The 16,573-nt window shown below is 35.6% G+C and overlaps 2 protein-coding genes and 1 long non-coding RNA gene across 13 annotated transcripts; 1 reads left to right on the forward strand and 2 right to left on the reverse strand.

Annotated features, from left to right (window-relative positions):
* Positions 1-2,394: 2,394 nt before the first annotated feature.
* On the forward strand, positions 2,395-5,158 carry LOC147543315 (Pentatricopeptide repeat (PPR) superfamily protein). Its single transcript, XM_086632837.1, has one exon. It carries the CDS (start codon positions 2,395-2,397, stop codon positions 5,050-5,052), a length of 2,658 nt encoding a protein of 885 aa, XP_086488963.1. The 3' UTR covers positions 5,053-5,158.
* WIT1 (WPP domain-interacting protein 1) lies at positions 5,121-10,769 on the reverse strand. Of its 11 annotated transcripts, XM_086632840.1 has the most exons (8): positions 10,059-10,175; positions 9,894-9,931; positions 9,335-9,379; positions 8,733-8,897; positions 7,985-8,578; positions 6,760-7,877; positions 6,264-6,458; positions 5,121-5,579 (listed from the first exon to the last, which is right to left on the reverse strand). In XM_086632840.1, the coding sequence occupies exons 5-8, from the start codon at positions 8,541-8,543 to the stop codon at positions 5,418-5,420; spliced, it is 2,034 nt and encodes a 677-aa protein (XP_086488966.1). In that variant the 5' UTR covers positions 8,544-8,578; positions 8,733-8,897; positions 9,335-9,379; positions 9,894-9,931; positions 10,059-10,175; the 3' UTR covers positions 5,121-5,417. The 11 variants fall into 11 exon arrangements, with proteins under 11 accessions (XP_086488966.1, XP_086488974.1, XP_086488970.1 ...); XM_086632848.1 differs by lacking the exon at positions 8,733-8,897 and having other exon boundaries at positions 8,000-8,578; XM_086632844.1 differs by lacking the exons at positions 8,733-8,897; positions 9,335-9,379 and having other exon boundaries at positions 5,121-5,573; positions 10,059-10,769.
* Positions 10,770-13,212: 2,443 nt separating this feature from the next.
* LOC147543317 (uncharacterized) lies at positions 13,213-15,417 on the reverse strand. Its single transcript, XR_015223811.1, has 3 exons — positions 14,840-15,417; positions 13,683-13,870; positions 13,213-13,388 (listed from the first exon to the last, which is right to left on the reverse strand). It is a non-coding gene; the product is annotated as an uncharacterized LOC147543317 (long non-coding RNA).
* Positions 15,418-16,573: the final 1,156 nt, after the last annotated feature.

A 16,573-nucleotide genomic window follows, 5' to 3' on the forward strand; every position in this document is an offset into this window, starting at 1 on the left:
GTTGGGAGGTTAGCATCAATTCTCTTAAGCACCTGCAATTCTGTCACCGTACGAAGGCAAGCAGAGAAGTGGATCCGAGTAAGCCCTGCAACTTGATCCCTAGATTGGGGACGTCTGAAAATGAATGCTCGACACTGTAAGCTTTAGTTTGCCTGATTGAAATACGCGAATGACCAGATAGCGTAAATTTATGTCTATCAGCTCAAAAGATACTATCATATGACCGGGGACGTATCTATTTGTGGGCCAGGAAGGGCCATGGCCCCTTGGCCCATAAACTTTCCCAACAACTGCAACCTAAAACATCCATGTCCAATCTATCTTTTACTGTATAGGCTCCTTCTATCTTAAGCCTGAACCCAACAGTCCAACCCAAACTCAATCTCAAACTTAAGCCCAATTTAAATCCCAACCGCCAATTTTAAACCCCTACCACCCAATGACCTGATCTTACTTCCTAACTTTCACTGCCCAAGATTTTAAGTTTCTATATTTCAAATTTCAATTTATTGTTGTTTCAAATTTCAATTTATTGTTATTCCAAGTTTCAGTTATTTTAATATTATTTCAAGTTGTTATTATTTCAAGTTTCAATTGGTTTTTTAGTTATTAATTCATATTGATTCCAATTGTAAAGAGAAATTAATTCAAGACATCCAAACTTTAATCTCTCATTACTCAGAATCGACTGTCTCTCGAGTCGTAATTCGAAAGAAGATAAATTTATCAAAAATTTGAAGGAGCGACGACTTCATTTTATACATTATAGAGAAAAAACTAGCAGGGTAGTAGTATCATGTTATTTTTCTTATTTTTGGTTAATCTTTGTGACTTAATTGATATTTTTAAGTGGTAATTTTGTATCAGATTGATATTTTTTTTAAAGTGGTAGTTTTGAATGGATTGGAGTTGATATTTACGTTAAATCTCTATAGCTTATTTGTGTATAAATTTGTCAAAAGTTTATGGCTAGAATGGTTTAGCCCTCCCTAACAAAATTTTTGGTTCCTTCCCTGCATATGATCATAATAAAAGATACTCTATTAACGGCCAAGCCACTTGGTTTCATTAAGTTGGTGTATGACCACCACAAAATCGTGATTGACCACCGCCATGCGAACGGATACAAGCAGCACAAGTTCAACAGGAGAGGCATATTGGCCCCAACCATTAGAGAAATTAAACAAAACTTTCTTGGGGTCTGAAAAGGTATACTGGTCGTCGCAACAGATCCAATATGTGTATGAAAGGTGCGAGAGAATTCAGTAATAGAAGAAGTACCTTTTTATAGATTTTGAATTTTTTCTTGAATGAGGTGTGTATGAAAGGTGCGAGAGAAGTTAGTAATAGAATAAGTACCTTTTTATAGATTTTGAATTTTTTCTTGAATGAGGAGAACGAGTAACACTAAGATTAGCATAAGTCTGAGCCAGGTGAGACCGGACCTCCGCTACATTTGTAATGCTCATGATTTCGGTCATAGCCTCCGGACTTATCAACTTGTAAAGGATCGAGTACAGAAGTTGATCCGTCTTCTGCCAAAATTCATAGAGAGGGGTAATGGCAGGACCTCTGCTACATTTGTAGTGCTCGTGATTTCGGTCATAGCCTCCGGACTTATCAACTTCTAAATATCCGGACTTATCAACCTGTTGGTTGTTCGAATATTTAGAGAAAGGGTAATAACCAAGCTATCAATGTAGGGCACTAATTGTTGACTTTCCAGTAAGGACAATAGTTGTGGTTTCCATAAGAGATACTTGTAGCATGATAACTTAAGGTTGATTGTGGAGTTGATTTAGGGAAGGAGGCCATAGTGGGTTAGGAGATGATGATATATCAGTGGATTCAGCAAATGTAGTTGTACCAAGAAGTAGTAGACGGGTAATATGAACACCGATGAAAACAATATCAAACACCAATTTCAAATAAAACGAGACGAACAACTGATATTAGCGATTGGAGAAGACAACCGACATTAGAGATCAAAGAAAAAACTGTGATACTTAGGTAAAAGTTTTCACGGCTCTAATACCATGTAAGTAATCAATAGATAGGGTAAAACACAATGGTTGTATATCGATCCCCTTGTATTATATTTATACTAGTAGGATTTACAAGTAAAACAAAACATTGCGTAAATAAGAGACATACCTATGGGAAAGACTTCTGTTGACAAAGAAAATACAACAATATCCCCCAAATATCTTCACACAATTCACCATCATTAACTCGAGAGTAGCAGCTAAAATTTTTGGGACCCTTACCAAAAATTCTAGGTTTGAGGAATTTGAAAAGTGGTTGACCAAGGGACCGTATTAAAGCCCACCAAATTCAAAATCTGAACGTTTCTCAACTGTCAGTAAGTATAGCAAAGCATGACTTGTTTGACTAATGGCCTTATTACTCATCACCAAAATCTTCCCCTTCCAACAAAAACCACCACCCAAAATAACCCCCATCTCCATATCTGCCTTCTTCTCTTCATTTTCATCAAATCAAACAAAACCCACAAACAAGAAAACATTCTCTCACATTTTTCAAGAATGCTCAAACAGGAAATTGCTAGATATAGGGAAACAAGCCCATGCTCAAATGATAACATCTGGGTTCATCCCAACTGTCTTTGTTACAAACTGTTTGATCCATATGTATATCAAATGTTCAGCTCTGTCTTACGCTTCTAAAGTGTTTGATTTAATGCCTGAACGAGATGTTGTATCTTGGAACGCTATGATTTTTGGTTATGCTGGTTGTGGTTCTATGAGTCTTGCTCAGTCTATTTTCGATTTGATGCCTATAAAAGATGTCATCTCATGGAATTCTTTGATTTCGGGTTACTTGCAGAATGGTAATTACTTGAAATCCATTGACCTATTTTTGCAAATGGGACAAATGGATATGAAACCCGACCGTACTACTTTTGCTGTTGTTCTTAAGTCGTGCTCTACTTTGGAGTACGTTTGTTTAGGAATTCAGATTCATGGATTGATTGTTCGAATGGGTTTCGGTTATGATGTAGTAACGGGTAGTGCTCTTGTAGACATGTATGCGAAGTGTAAGGATTTGAGCAATTCAAATCGTGTTTTTCGTGAAATGCCAGAAAGAAATTGGGTTTCTTGGAGTGCAATTATTGCAGGCTATGTTCAAAATGATCAGCTCTTGAACAGTATTGAGATGTTCAAAGAGATGCAGCAAGAAGGAATTGGAGTCAACCAATCTACATATGCTAGTATTTTCAGATCATGTGCCGGTTTGTCGTCATTGAGATTGGGATCACAAATTCATGCCCATGCTTTAAAGAACAACTTCGGATGTGATGTCATTGTTGGAACTGCTACTTTAGACATGTACGCAAAATGTGATAGTCTAAGGGAAGCTCAGAAGGTTTTCAATTTATTGCCTCAACATAATTTGCAGTCTTGGAATGCCATTATCGTTGGTCATGCTCGAAATGATCAAGGATTTGAAGCTGTAAAACTGTTTCAACTTATGCAGAGATCTGGTATTGGTATAGACGAAATTAGTCTATCCGGTGTATTTAGTGCTTGTGCAGTGGGACAAGGGCATCTAGAGGGGTTACAAGTTCATGGGTTAGCGATTAAAAGTAGTTACGATTCAAATATCTGTGTAGCAAATGCGATCTTGGATATGTATGGGAAATGTCGAGCTTTAGTTGAAGCTCGAAGGGTATTTGATTCAATGAGTAGATGGGATGCTGTATCTTGGAATGCAATTATCGCAGCTTATGAACAAAACGGACATGAAGAGGAAACACTTTTACTATTCTCATCTATGCTCAGATCGGGGCTTGAACCAGATGAGTTCACTTATGGAAGTGTTCTAAAGGCTTGTGCAGGTCGCGAGTCTATAAAATTTGGACTGGAGATTCACGAGAGAATTATTAAATCAGGATTAGGTTTCGATTTATTTGTGGGAACTGCTCTCATCGATATGTATTGTAAATGTGGTTTGATGGAGGAAGCAGAGAAACTCCATGAAAGAATAGGGAAAGAAACAATTGTTTCTTGGAACTCAATTATATCTGGATTTTCATTGCAGAGACAAAGTGAGGACGCTCAGAAATTGTTTTCTAATATGTTGGATATTGGATTAAGGCCTGATAACTTTACATATGCAACGGTTCTCGACACTTGTGCAAATATGGCCACGATTGGGCTTGGAAGACAGATACATGCTCAGATTATCAAGAACGAACTGCAGTCAGATGTTTACATATCTAGCACTCTGGTCGATATGTATTCGAAGTGTGGAAATATGCAAGATTCTCGTCTAATGTTTGAGAAGATGCCCACACGGGATTTTGTTTCATGGAACGCGATGATATGTGGGTATGCACAACATGGACTCGCAGAGGAAGCGATAAATGTGTTCGAAAATATGAAACTTGAAAATGTGAAGCCAAATAATGCAACATTTGTGGCCGTTCTTCGAGCTTGTGGATATATCGGCTTGTATGAGAAAGGATTGAGTTACTTTCACTCTATGGTCCATGATTGTGGATTAGATCCTCAATTAGAGCATTATTCGTGTATGGTTGACATAGTAGGACGATCTGGACGAGTTAATGAAGCTTTGAAGATCATCAATGAGATGCCATTAGAAGCTGATGCTGTAATATGGAGAAGCCTTTTGAGTGTATGCAAGATTCATGGAAATGTTGAGGTTGCAGAAGTTGCAGCAAGTTCAATTCTGGAATTAGATCCTGAAGATTCTGCCGCTTATGTTCTTCTATCAAATGTATATGCAGAAGCAGGAATGTGGAATGAGGTTTCGAGAATGAGGAAGATGATGAAACAGAGTGGGTTGAAAAAAGAACCTGGTTGTAGCTGGATAGAGGTTAAAAGCGAGGTTCATACATTTCTTGTTGGAGATAAATCTCACCCGAAACAGTTGAAGATATACGAAAGATTGAATGAGTTAATAGAAGAGATGAAATGGGTTGGGTATGTTCCAAACCGAGATCTTCGTCTTAACGAAGTGGAAGACGAGGAAGAGACACTACAGAATCAACTTGTATTCTTCTCATAATAGTCGACAATTGTAGCATTGCGTCCAAAAAAACAATCAAAGACTTGGATAAAGCAACTATTGCTGGATGATTAAATTTTATAAGCAACTCACATTTAGAAGAAAATTTGATTAGTTTTACAACTACAAAGATTACGAAACATCAGTAAGTATGTCATTTGCTTATCCCCTACCTTCCTTCTTCTGCAACTTCCATTTGGTCAAGCAAAAATACCTAGAAACTTAAACCAAGTCTACAACGGAAATTTTCAAAAAGCCAAAAATGTCAAACCAAAAAGGGATATACACACACGTGATGTTTCATGCTATCCTGGTGTTCCGCGAGTTCTAGGCATACCCGTTGAAGAGTGGTTGTCCGGAAGATATCAAAACGGGGACTTTTCGTGTTGAAGCAGATAAACAGCCAAGACTGATATGGACAAGATGATAATTGCCAGTAGATAGTACTTCGAGTTAAGCTGGCCAGGGTCTATTGTCCTCACAGTGTCAATAACAGCATCTTCAGTAGTAGAGACTGATGACTGCACCTGATTAGTAAAAAAGTAAGTCAAAATTGTCAAGTAAGAACGTAATGACTCATCACAGATACTAAATGATTTAACTAAGAAAGTACGCAGACAAATTTTAGCATGATTGAGAACCTTTTTTCTGGGATTTGAATTTTTTTACTTTTAGAACGTCTAAAGATATCCTCAAAAAAGCTGAACAACTGACTAAATTTTTAGAGACTAAATATCACATTTCATACGCATTGATGAGCCATAAGCAAAAAATGTTACTACTCCTGGTCCTAGATAATGGGGCTCCCCAAACTCAGGATGAGAGTTTTGAGTCATTGTTCTTTAATTCTCAGCAACATTATTCTTTGAATATCATCTGAATTCTAGTTGTTTTCTAGTTCACAAATTGTAAACCTCCGATGAAGCTACTCTAACGTGTATACATCATTCTGATGAGAATTCCATAGTATCATCATATTAATATCCTTGGACAGTTCATTTGGTGTTATACATGGCGGCCCTCACTGCTGTTCAAAGAATCACTCAAATTTCATTGAATACGATTTCTATGTAACTTTGTTGAGAAAGTAACCCGAACTGTGAGTCTACTTATATCTATAATAACCCATCATTTTAATAATTGCCAATATCTGGATCTGCCATCTATTAACAATGAGTTGAGAAATCTATCAGATCAAAACAAGAGCCTACCTGATTATTGGCAGTTGATGAAACAGTTTCTGCTTCATCGGACGTTTTTGCAGTAGCATCTACAGTGGCACTATCCACAGGAGAGACTTCTCTATTTTTACCACTTCTAACATCCCCAGTAGCATTAGAAGCGTCATTCTGTTTTACTGAAACCTTCTCAGCCAGAATTTTATTGGCCTTCACCAATAAAGATATCTGCATGTATAAAACTTTGAGTTACAAGTCCAGTAAAGATCCAGTATGACTTGTGAATATACTACTTCTCTATATTGGAATTTTCATTTTCGTACAACAATTTCGTACTTGACGAATATAGGAAAAATATGTTCTTTCTGGACACTCTATAAACCTTTGAACTTCAAAAAATTTTGTAAAAGATAGAGGAACTTTTATTTCATAAATGCATGTGAAGTTAGGAAACTAAAACATAATAGTTAAATTTAACCACAAGATCATGGAAGCACAAAAGAAAACAAGAAAAACAGATAGGTCAAACCTGGTTCTGGAGGCGCTCTCGTTCCATTGCTAGTTGCAGCACAAGATCAGTGATTAACTTTGTCCTGATAGTAATATCTTTCGCCGTTGCAGATTTTGCTTCGTCGCCTTGATGCAACGACGTCTCTAGACATTCCGTTCTACCCCTTAGAAAAGTTAACTCTTCATTAAGTTCCATATTAGTTTCAGATAACATAGTACACTTAACTTCTGCACTCACAGCCCTGGTTTCAGCTTTTGAAACTTTTGACTTCAGATCCTCAATTACATTTTCCATATCCCTAATTGCAGAATATAGCATATTCTGCTTCTCCAGATTTGCTTCAGCCGACGCATTTGCATGTTGGATCTGAATATCAGTTTCTGCTAGCTGCTTCTCGAGCAAGTTCACCTTTTCTATGTTATTACCACTACTTTTCAGAAAACCTAGTTCTTCATTGAGTTCCATATTAGTTTCTGATAACAAATTACACTTTGTTTCTAAGTTCTGAGTCTTATTCTCTAATTTGGAGGTATTTTCCTTTAGTTGGTGAATTACGTTTTCCATCTCAGTGATTTCAGCACACATCACACTGTTATGATCCTGATTTTCTTCTATGGAAGCCTTCGCATTTTGCAGTTGTGTTTCAGATGCTTCCAGTTTCTCCTCAAGCGAATGAATCCGTGCTTGGGATTTGTCAAGCTCTGAGCTGCTACTTTTAAGCTTCTGCAAATCACTTGCTTCGGTTTGGCTATCAACAAGCTTATTCCTCATCTGTTCTTCTCGTTGAGCCAAACTTTTCAGATTGAACTCAACGATCTGAAGTCGTCCCATTAGTTCTTTTGAAATGCCTGTTAGTGTCACGGTAGAATTTTCTGCTTCAAATAACCTCGTAGAACTAATATCCAATGCTTCCTCCATGCAGAATAATTCGTGTTCTGCTGAGCTTAGCTTTCTTTTCAGTTCTTGTTCACTATTCCTTGAATCTGACAATTTCTTTTCCATGTCTAGCTCTCGTGCCAGAGATTTCTCCAGCATTCTTAGAATATGTCTTTGTTGTTCAGCAGTCTGCATCTTTAATTTTGTATTCACGTATGAATGCTGACCATTTTCTGCAAAATACGCGTCTTTGTTGTTACCTGTCAAGATGATTTCAACATAGGGAAAATTAAAAAAAAAAAAACGGCTTTCTAAATCTATCACACAAACGTTATTTAGATTCGAACTGAAACTCAAAATAACTTACAGTTCTCCTGCTCACCGAAAGCCAATAAGGTCCTCTGAAATTTGGTAGACTGCATCCTCATATCTGAGAGAAGATTTTGTGACTGCTTGAAGGATTTTTCTAAGTCCTTCAATTTTTCGTCCATCTTAATAAAAAATTCAGTCCTCTGTTCAAATGAAGATATTTTCCCGCGAGCATCTGATATCTCTGTTTGAAGAGATGCCATGAAACTTTCTAGCTCTCTTACCTCTGAATCTAATATCCCAGACAACAGGACGTATTCCAGTCCCTTCTCAGCATAGTCAGCCCAGATCTCATCGTTCTCTTTGGATAAAGCTTCATAATCGCTTTCTTTAGCACCCACATGCATCAAAATGTTGTCCAAATTTAACAACTTTTCCGAAGAATATGCTAAATCAAGTTCTAATCTTGTCAAAACTTCACCAGCACTTCCTAATTCCTGCATTCCCTCTCCAGCCGATGAGGCCGTTTCTTGTAACCAATTTGTACCTGACTGAGCATCTTGATCATCAATTTCGATACTGTCAACAGTACTATTGGCACCACTCATCTCGTCCATAACCCTGGTCAAATTTGTTTTATACGCCACACGACCTGAAAAGATTATGTTTTAAAACATTAGAATCAAATGGTTGGAGAAAATGAACCCATATATCTTAAACAAGCACCTCCCTTAAGAAGGTAGAACAAAAAATCTACTTTAGTCCTTAAAGCAACATTCAATATTCCAATGGTTTTATGAACTTACAAATTAATCAAGTAATGGAGCTGCAAATTCAACTTATGTACCAGCTAGCAAATACTCGACAATGTTGATTTTAACAATGCACAGCCAACAATGTTGATGATGTCGTAGATGATGACACAAGGAAATTCAATGGCACCGAAGTGCCACCGAAAAGCATGTCTACGACTTAACATACACTGGTTCGTTTTCTTAGCAATGCAAGTAATAAGAAAATCGGTTCTGATTTTAAGAATCATCGACAAATTACTACCCTTAGAATGTTCTCTTCGAAATGTAATGAAGCATAAGTAAGGATATGCAATAGCATAAGAGATCAAACATCTCAAAATCTTGTTAGTGTAGGTGTAGTCCATGGGCCTTACTTGCCCCAAAGTTGTCTTGACTCGGGCCTATCTCAGCAGCGCAAAAGCTAGCTCAACAGGTGAGGCTTTCCCTCACACTTTGAAAGTGACCACCACCCCATCCACATTCAATGTTCGACTAATACCATCTTTTAGTTATAACTACACAAGCTGTGTGAATGGTTGTGCTATTATGGATCAAGTAATCCTAAAAGAAGATCTTCTAAACTGTAAAAGGGTGATGAAGCGAAAGTTTCATACCATCCGTTATCAGTCCTAGTAATACAATGGAAAATTATCCACTTACTGCAATCAGCAGATATACCCCATGAGATAAAAGTTATCGTATAACTATAAAGAATACAGACAGAAATGACAAATGGTTCACCGAACGATATTTATTTGATGTCCTCTAAAAATACAAAAACCTAAAGCTTACTAATCTCTAATTTTCTGAAATTTCATCGCGAACAAGCGCGAAACCCACCAACTCATGTAAAAGTAAAACCCTAGTTCCTTTTTCACCAAATATAATTAATCCCCAAATTTCTCAAACACATGCCATTTCCTAGTACAATTCAACTTCTAAATTCAATTTCAATGCTACCTTAATTCACACTTCAAACAAGATATAACTTGAAACCCCCAAGAACTACTAAAAGTCTTCAAATCAGCACCAATTCAAAGAAAACTTCCAAAATCTAACCTCACCTAAAAACGGACTCCATAAAAAAAAAAAAAAAAAAAAATAATTCACAAGACCTAAAAAGAACATATCTTCATTACTGAATCCCTAAGGTATGAATTGCAGTAGAATTACCAGGTAGCTTCTTAACAAACCAATACCGATTTGAAACCCTAAAATTCAACAAAATTTCAGATTCACAATTCAAGACTTTAGTGTTAACAATGATAAGCTGTTTCTGATGATTCGAAGATAATTTAAAGAAAATGGAGGAGAAATTTGAAGAGTCCGTACTCATACCTGTGAGAATATTCCTCAGCTCTTGAACAGAGAGAGAAACTAGTAGGGGAAAATCAATGAAATTTTGGGGGAGAATTTCAATGAAGATGAGATTCTCTGATGTGAAATTTGATTATAATAATGAAAGAAAATGAGTTACCTTTTTATCCCAGGTTTTGCACAAATCTCGAGGAGATAGATTTAACGGATCCCGTTATGGTCAAACATTAAGGTCAAATTCAGTTTTAGTGGTCAAAAGGACAACCGTGCTTAGTTATTTGGATCGTTCCATCGGTTTTTTGCTGGCTTTCAGTCAAAGTTTGTTTTTGTCACTTCTACCTACGCAGAGTAATCTTCTAACAAGAAAAAAAAATAAAAACTTATGTAGAGTAATAACCCCTCGTCTAGTCGTCTCCATGAGGTATTTTCAAATCCTGGCTCCAGTCATTTAAAATTGTCGAGGCGAATGAGGATCCAGACCTAGCTCCGACTAGCTTGTAAGGAGAGCTCATGAATTTTAGAAACCCTGACTTTTTTTAACTCCAACGTCAGACTCCCAATATAAACTCTCAAATTCAATTTTTGAATTATTGTAGTTAAAATTCATTAAAATATATTAAAATTCATACATAATTAAAACAACTAAAATAAATTAATTAATTAAAACTAGTCTAAATCTCATTCATCCAGCCTTGCATCAATTTCATATGAATAACAAGTTGTTTGTTGGTTTCAAAAAAAAAAACAAGTTGTTTGTTTGGGTTGTAGGGGGGGGGGGGGGGGGGGTCGCCTTGGTCGAAAGAAGGTTTTCTTTTGTTTGGTGACCATTTGGGATGGTCTTTCAAAAATTTATAACAATGTTCGAACTTAAAAACTTTGTCGCTGTTGTTTTGTTTAAACATTTCATATGCAGACTTCAACTGCAAAATAAAAAAATTTAAGTTCATAATGTTGTCAAAAATAAAAAGTAAAGACACTAGCATAAAAATGTAATATCAAGAGTAATTACCTGATCGTTATCGTTTTCTCATAAAAAAAAAGAGTAATTACCTGATCGTTATCACTTTCTCCGCTTTTTGGATTCCTTTGCAACAATGCCAAATGACCACAAAACTTCGAGCATTGCTTGTTAATCTCATTCCAACGACATTTAAGACCCTTTGGAACTCGATTTTGTTTTGTACGTTCGTTGAAGTGTTCGGCAATATTGTACCAAAAAGTACTCGCTTTTTTTTATCATTTTCAATGATCGCATCGGTAGCGATATGTAAATAAGCATTAATGAGCACAATATCACCTACATGACTGTAACGCTTAGCAGAAACCGATGAGTTCGGCGTTTCATTAAAATAAATAAAAATTCGATCCCATCATTCGATAAATCATCTTCCACACAATTATTTAACATGTCCACAAAACTTTGATTATTATATTGGGAGTTTAAACTATCCATTGAAGTAATTAAAAAGATGAAGAGGGAAGATAGATTGAATAGAAAGAAGATAGCTTGAGATAGGTAGAAGATAGAGAGTAGTTGAAGATAGAAAAAGGGAGAGGAATGAAAATTAATTGGGGTGGATCCCCTTTAAATAGGGAATCTACTCCAATTGTGTCGTCCCCTCCCCGCGGTCTGATTTGGGAGTTGGGGGGCTCCCCGGTTGGAGAAGTCCCGGGCTGGGGCTGGACTCCCAAATTTGGACTTGCTCTAAGAGACCATCAACCTATCATGCACACAACCCCACACCACTAAGCTACTCATATCTAAGTGATTAGTAATAGCTCATCTTTTACATGTTAAAAAATTTGGCACGGTTCACTTTCCTCACTGAGTCGAACCGACTAGTTAACAATCAAAACAGTTTGATATGGTCCGACCAAACCAAGCTTTTTCTAAAAATGAAATAGATGTACAAAACATATTGAAAAGTCATTCAAGGAAGAGTTTTGGAAAATCTCGGTGGCGGTCAGTGTCGGAATATCTTAATGGTGGTCGGCGAATCTATGAGTCGAATACGAATTTTGGGATCTCTAGGGTTTTTTGCACATAAGGATCTCTAGGTTTTTCTATTTGCCTATAAGGAAAGAGGGGAGAGAGGCGCTCCTAAAATTTCTGTAGGCGCCTCCCAAAATATCTCAATGGGAAGCGAGGCGCCTATAGATGGCGGGCTTGATCATGGGATTCACTATATAGTCAATCCTCTTTGGACTTGGGAGGCCCCTACAATAATTTAGGGAAGCGCCTATAGACGCTCCCTAATGAGAATTCATCAAAATAATGATTGACAACACCTCCTTATTTTAATAAAAATAGGTGATATTTGACACAACCTTAAAAATGATACTTGAAGGAAAATCTTCTTTCTACTTCATTTTTCATTTTGATCAACCTAATCTAGTAAATTGCACCCAATCAATGCAAATGATTTCTTGTTCTCCCATTTATTTTCTTAATCTAGACACTAGGAATTTGTTAAAAAAAGTACTAGTAAAATTTAGAATAGATTCTAAATCTTGTGTTTGCAAGTTCCAATGTGAGATTACAATAAAATTGAGTAAAATAAACTTCAGTACTAATAATGAACTTGTTTAACTATAAATTAACAAAAAAACTAATAATTCTATGTTATTTCTTAATTAATCCACATTTTTTTACTAATTTATTAGCTAACTTACAACAGACTGTTAGCTGTTACAAGTTGTAACTGTTTTCCCAACTTTGATATCAATTTAATTTAATATATTTTTAGAAATATTTAAATAGTTTTTTTTTTCTAAAATACACAAATCATACAATAATTTAGCATCCTAATATTTTAATGATAGAATACAAAATCATTATACTTTTATCATCCAGTTACAAACTTTAATGTTGATTCAGACTCATATCTTTTAATCACTTAAAAGTACGACTTCCATCAGTGTATTAACAGTTGTGTGTTTATATGTTTGAGATCTGGTTTTAGTAATCTACTAGGTATAACCCGTGCCTCCGGCACGGCTAAACTTGTCTAAATACATTATTCAATTTGCAAGTACTAAGGTCTGACACACTCATATATTGCATTTGTTCATTTCTATACTACACTTCTTATGAATAAAATCATTAATCATATTATGTAAAGAATAAAATAAGAGTTTGAATACTTTCATTAAAAAAATCCAATACAAACTCCTTACTAATTGACAATTGAGAAAGTATAAATGTTAACAAAATACAAACTGAACAACAAATTCCTGAAACTCTTTTGGAATGGCCTTGGAGCTTGGCCAACTCTTTTGGAATGGCCTTGGAGCTTGGCTACGATTGTTGTCCAGTTGAATAAATAATAATCCTAAAGATAAATCATGTACCTGTGGAAAATAAGAGAAACGAAGAACACAAGTTACTAAAAGAAAAGAACATAAAAAGATGGCAACAAATAACTCTAGGTATGACCCGTGCCTCCGGCACGGACAATTATGTTGAACGAAAATGTGAAACTATACGTCACAAGGAGTTATTCCTACAAAATTGAATTAGAATAATGAAATTGAAATAAAAATAATAATAATAACAAAATGTTTTTTTGATGAAAGGAACTAACATTAAAAAACCAACACATACAAGGTCTCATGTTCATGTAGAGAGTGACAATCAAGCCTTACTCTTTTACAAAATGTTGAAAATAGTATCCAAATCATTCTCGCTTTTCTTTGCTGGATTGACATATAGTCACAACAAAGACTCCTTAACATTGACATTGGCAGACATGTTTTGTAGGATCCAAAAGTGCTATTGGCTTGAGCAACATTCACTTCCTTCTCCAAACCTTTTAAGAGAAATGCACATAAATCTGCATCAAGAGAAACATTTGCTTTGACGTTCAAAAAAAGGTATGAGCCATTGAAGTCTTCTAATCTTCTCTACAAACTGCCCTGAGTAGAACTAACTGCAACAAACATCTGGTTGAACTCCATATTGATTTATAACGTCAAAACTCATTATAGCTTCATTAATTATATCACCATAGTGAAGTTTCAGAACCTCTTCAACAAATTCGGGAGCAGGTGGGCTCCAATTCGGGTAAGAGCGTATCAAAGAGGATTTTGGCTTCAGGAGTGAAACTTTCATTATACACTTGGGATACATATGTAGATTACGTGTGTAAGTAGGCAATAAAGTTAACAAAATGCAAGGATGCGAAAGAAAACGAAAAACAACTCGATTTGTGTCTGGGATAAAGAAAAGGTAAGAGGAACAAAAACTTCTTCCGTCTAGGATACTACTAAATCAGCTTAATTAAAAATAAATTAATATATTATCATTTTTATATATCTAAATGTGTTTTTATTACCAAGTTATGTCACAGATAACTTAAAAAAAATTATGTCATAGAAGAGAAGGTAGAGGATCTGTTGTCCGATTTCCGACATCAGAGAGAAGTAAAAAACAATAAGAAAGTTATAAAAGGATGAACCCATACTTATTATCAAGATCTTGGCAAGGCTCCTATGATAAGATATATGATAAAAATGAACTAAATCTCCATGTATAATCAATCACAAATATAATGAAAAGTGTATAGTGGAAGTATTACTCTTGTACCAAAAGTGAAAAAATCAAAAATACGCACAAGAGGTTTTTAAAATGAACTAAATCTCCATGTGTATCAATCACAAACATTATTGAGTGAAAGAATCAAAATTACGATTTACGCATAAGGTCTTAAAAATGAACTATATCTCCATGTGTATCAATCACAAACACAATTTCGTTTTGGCATTGGATAAATCTAAATGGAATTTAGACATAAGAAACATACCACAAGATATGGATCTCCAGTAGTCCAAACACTGATGTCCCTTCTCAGGTTGATCCTTCATGAGAAAACATGTGGACTCCACCCAATAGCTCGCTTTATATTTTGATGACCAAAACATTAAGTGCAACGTTATCGACAAGTTTATTGAAGATATCAGGTATGTTCCTCATTGTCTGAATTTCATCCAGCTCCTCGTTCTGCCATAAGATGCGATACATAATGATTCGAACCATATATCTTTTCAACAAAATTTTTGGTAAAAGATGATAGATGACTGATCGGACAGACTACCTCTAGTTCTACATTGTACGATAAATGTGTCCATTTATCGTAGCCTATCAAAATACATGTTCAGTTTCCTCACCATATTAAACAGAGATTAAGTTCATTCTTAAGATAGGGTAGGGGGAAACCTAGTGATGTTTCTTGTAAAATCCATTCTTTCGTAAGGAAAAAATGGTGTATGATAGATCACCAAGATATCGTGAACTGATAGTTTATGCATTGTCAAAGGTACGTCTAAATCCGACAAATGACGATGCACATATTAAATTACTTTATTTCTTCTCATTGTAATTTTTCATTTTTTGCTCATGTCAGTGCATATGTTCCTCTTTATATAATAGATTTTACATTTTATTCTTTTTTTTTTTGACGGAAAAGCGATTATCATTAAAACCATCCAGAGGATGAACAGTATACATGCTTACAAATCCAAAAAAAGGATCAAATGAAAATACAGACTAATTTAGGGGCTTAACACTGATTTCGCCAACTCGTGAGGGGCTGAATTAGCTTCCCTAAAACAATGTGTGATTGCCACGTCTCTCTGTTCTAGATATCCACGTATCCTATCCAGATCGTTCACAAGGCGCCACGGGCTTGCATCTCGGCCGTCCAAAATTAGGTTTATCATTACTAATGAATCTGTTTCCATTTCGAAAGTTTGTAGCCCCATTCTCTCTGCTAACAGAAACCCTAGCTCGATTCCTCTAAGTTCACTGTGAAGAGATGAGACCGGCGGGAATATTTGTGCTTCTGTTTCTATCATCTCTCCTCTCCAATTTCTCGCCACCGCTGCTGCTGCTGCTTTATCTCCCGTGAATGCTCCATCAACATTTATTTTGATTCTTCCATATGATGGTGGTTTCCAAACTCTTTCCTGTGAAATAGTCGAGAAAGAAGAAAATACAGAAAGTGATGGGTGTCTTTTAAGATTAAAGAGATGTTATGCCAAATACGATTCAGATTAAAATCAGAGTTATGATCTAATCATACTTTACCGAATAACATCTTTTGGCATTAGGGATAAAAAAGAAGTTCCAAAAGAAAAAAAATTTACAAAATATTTCTATGAACGAAGGAGGGTATGAGTTGTTTAGTAAATTACAACGCTCAACGTTTAGTTGAAATTAGACTGACACAATAAATTGTTGATTAACTAATTAACTTTGTTTTAAGTGTTGATCAAGTAAATTAACTTGCTTGTTGTTATTTCTTCAATGACTAATTTGTTTTTCGAATGGAATCCACTAAACTTCGGAGAAAGGGATAAAGTGAAATATTAGAGCTAAATATTTCAAAGCCTTCAAGAGACTTAAAAGTTACAAAAAAAAAAAAAAAAACTATTACAACCTTTTTTCTAAAACCTACCAATTTTTAAATGAAATATAAGTGTTTCATGTGAAAATAAAACCTACCAATTTTTATATGAAATATAAGTGTTTCATGTGA

This window comes from Eschscholzia californica, unplaced genomic scaffold (genome assembly GCF_041429995.1).
Source record: "Eschscholzia californica isolate CP2 unplaced genomic scaffold, dmEscCali1.0.p SCAF_4, whole genome shotgun sequence".
Taxonomy (NCBI): domain Eukaryota; kingdom Viridiplantae; phylum Streptophyta; class Magnoliopsida; order Ranunculales; family Papaveraceae; genus Eschscholzia; species Eschscholzia californica.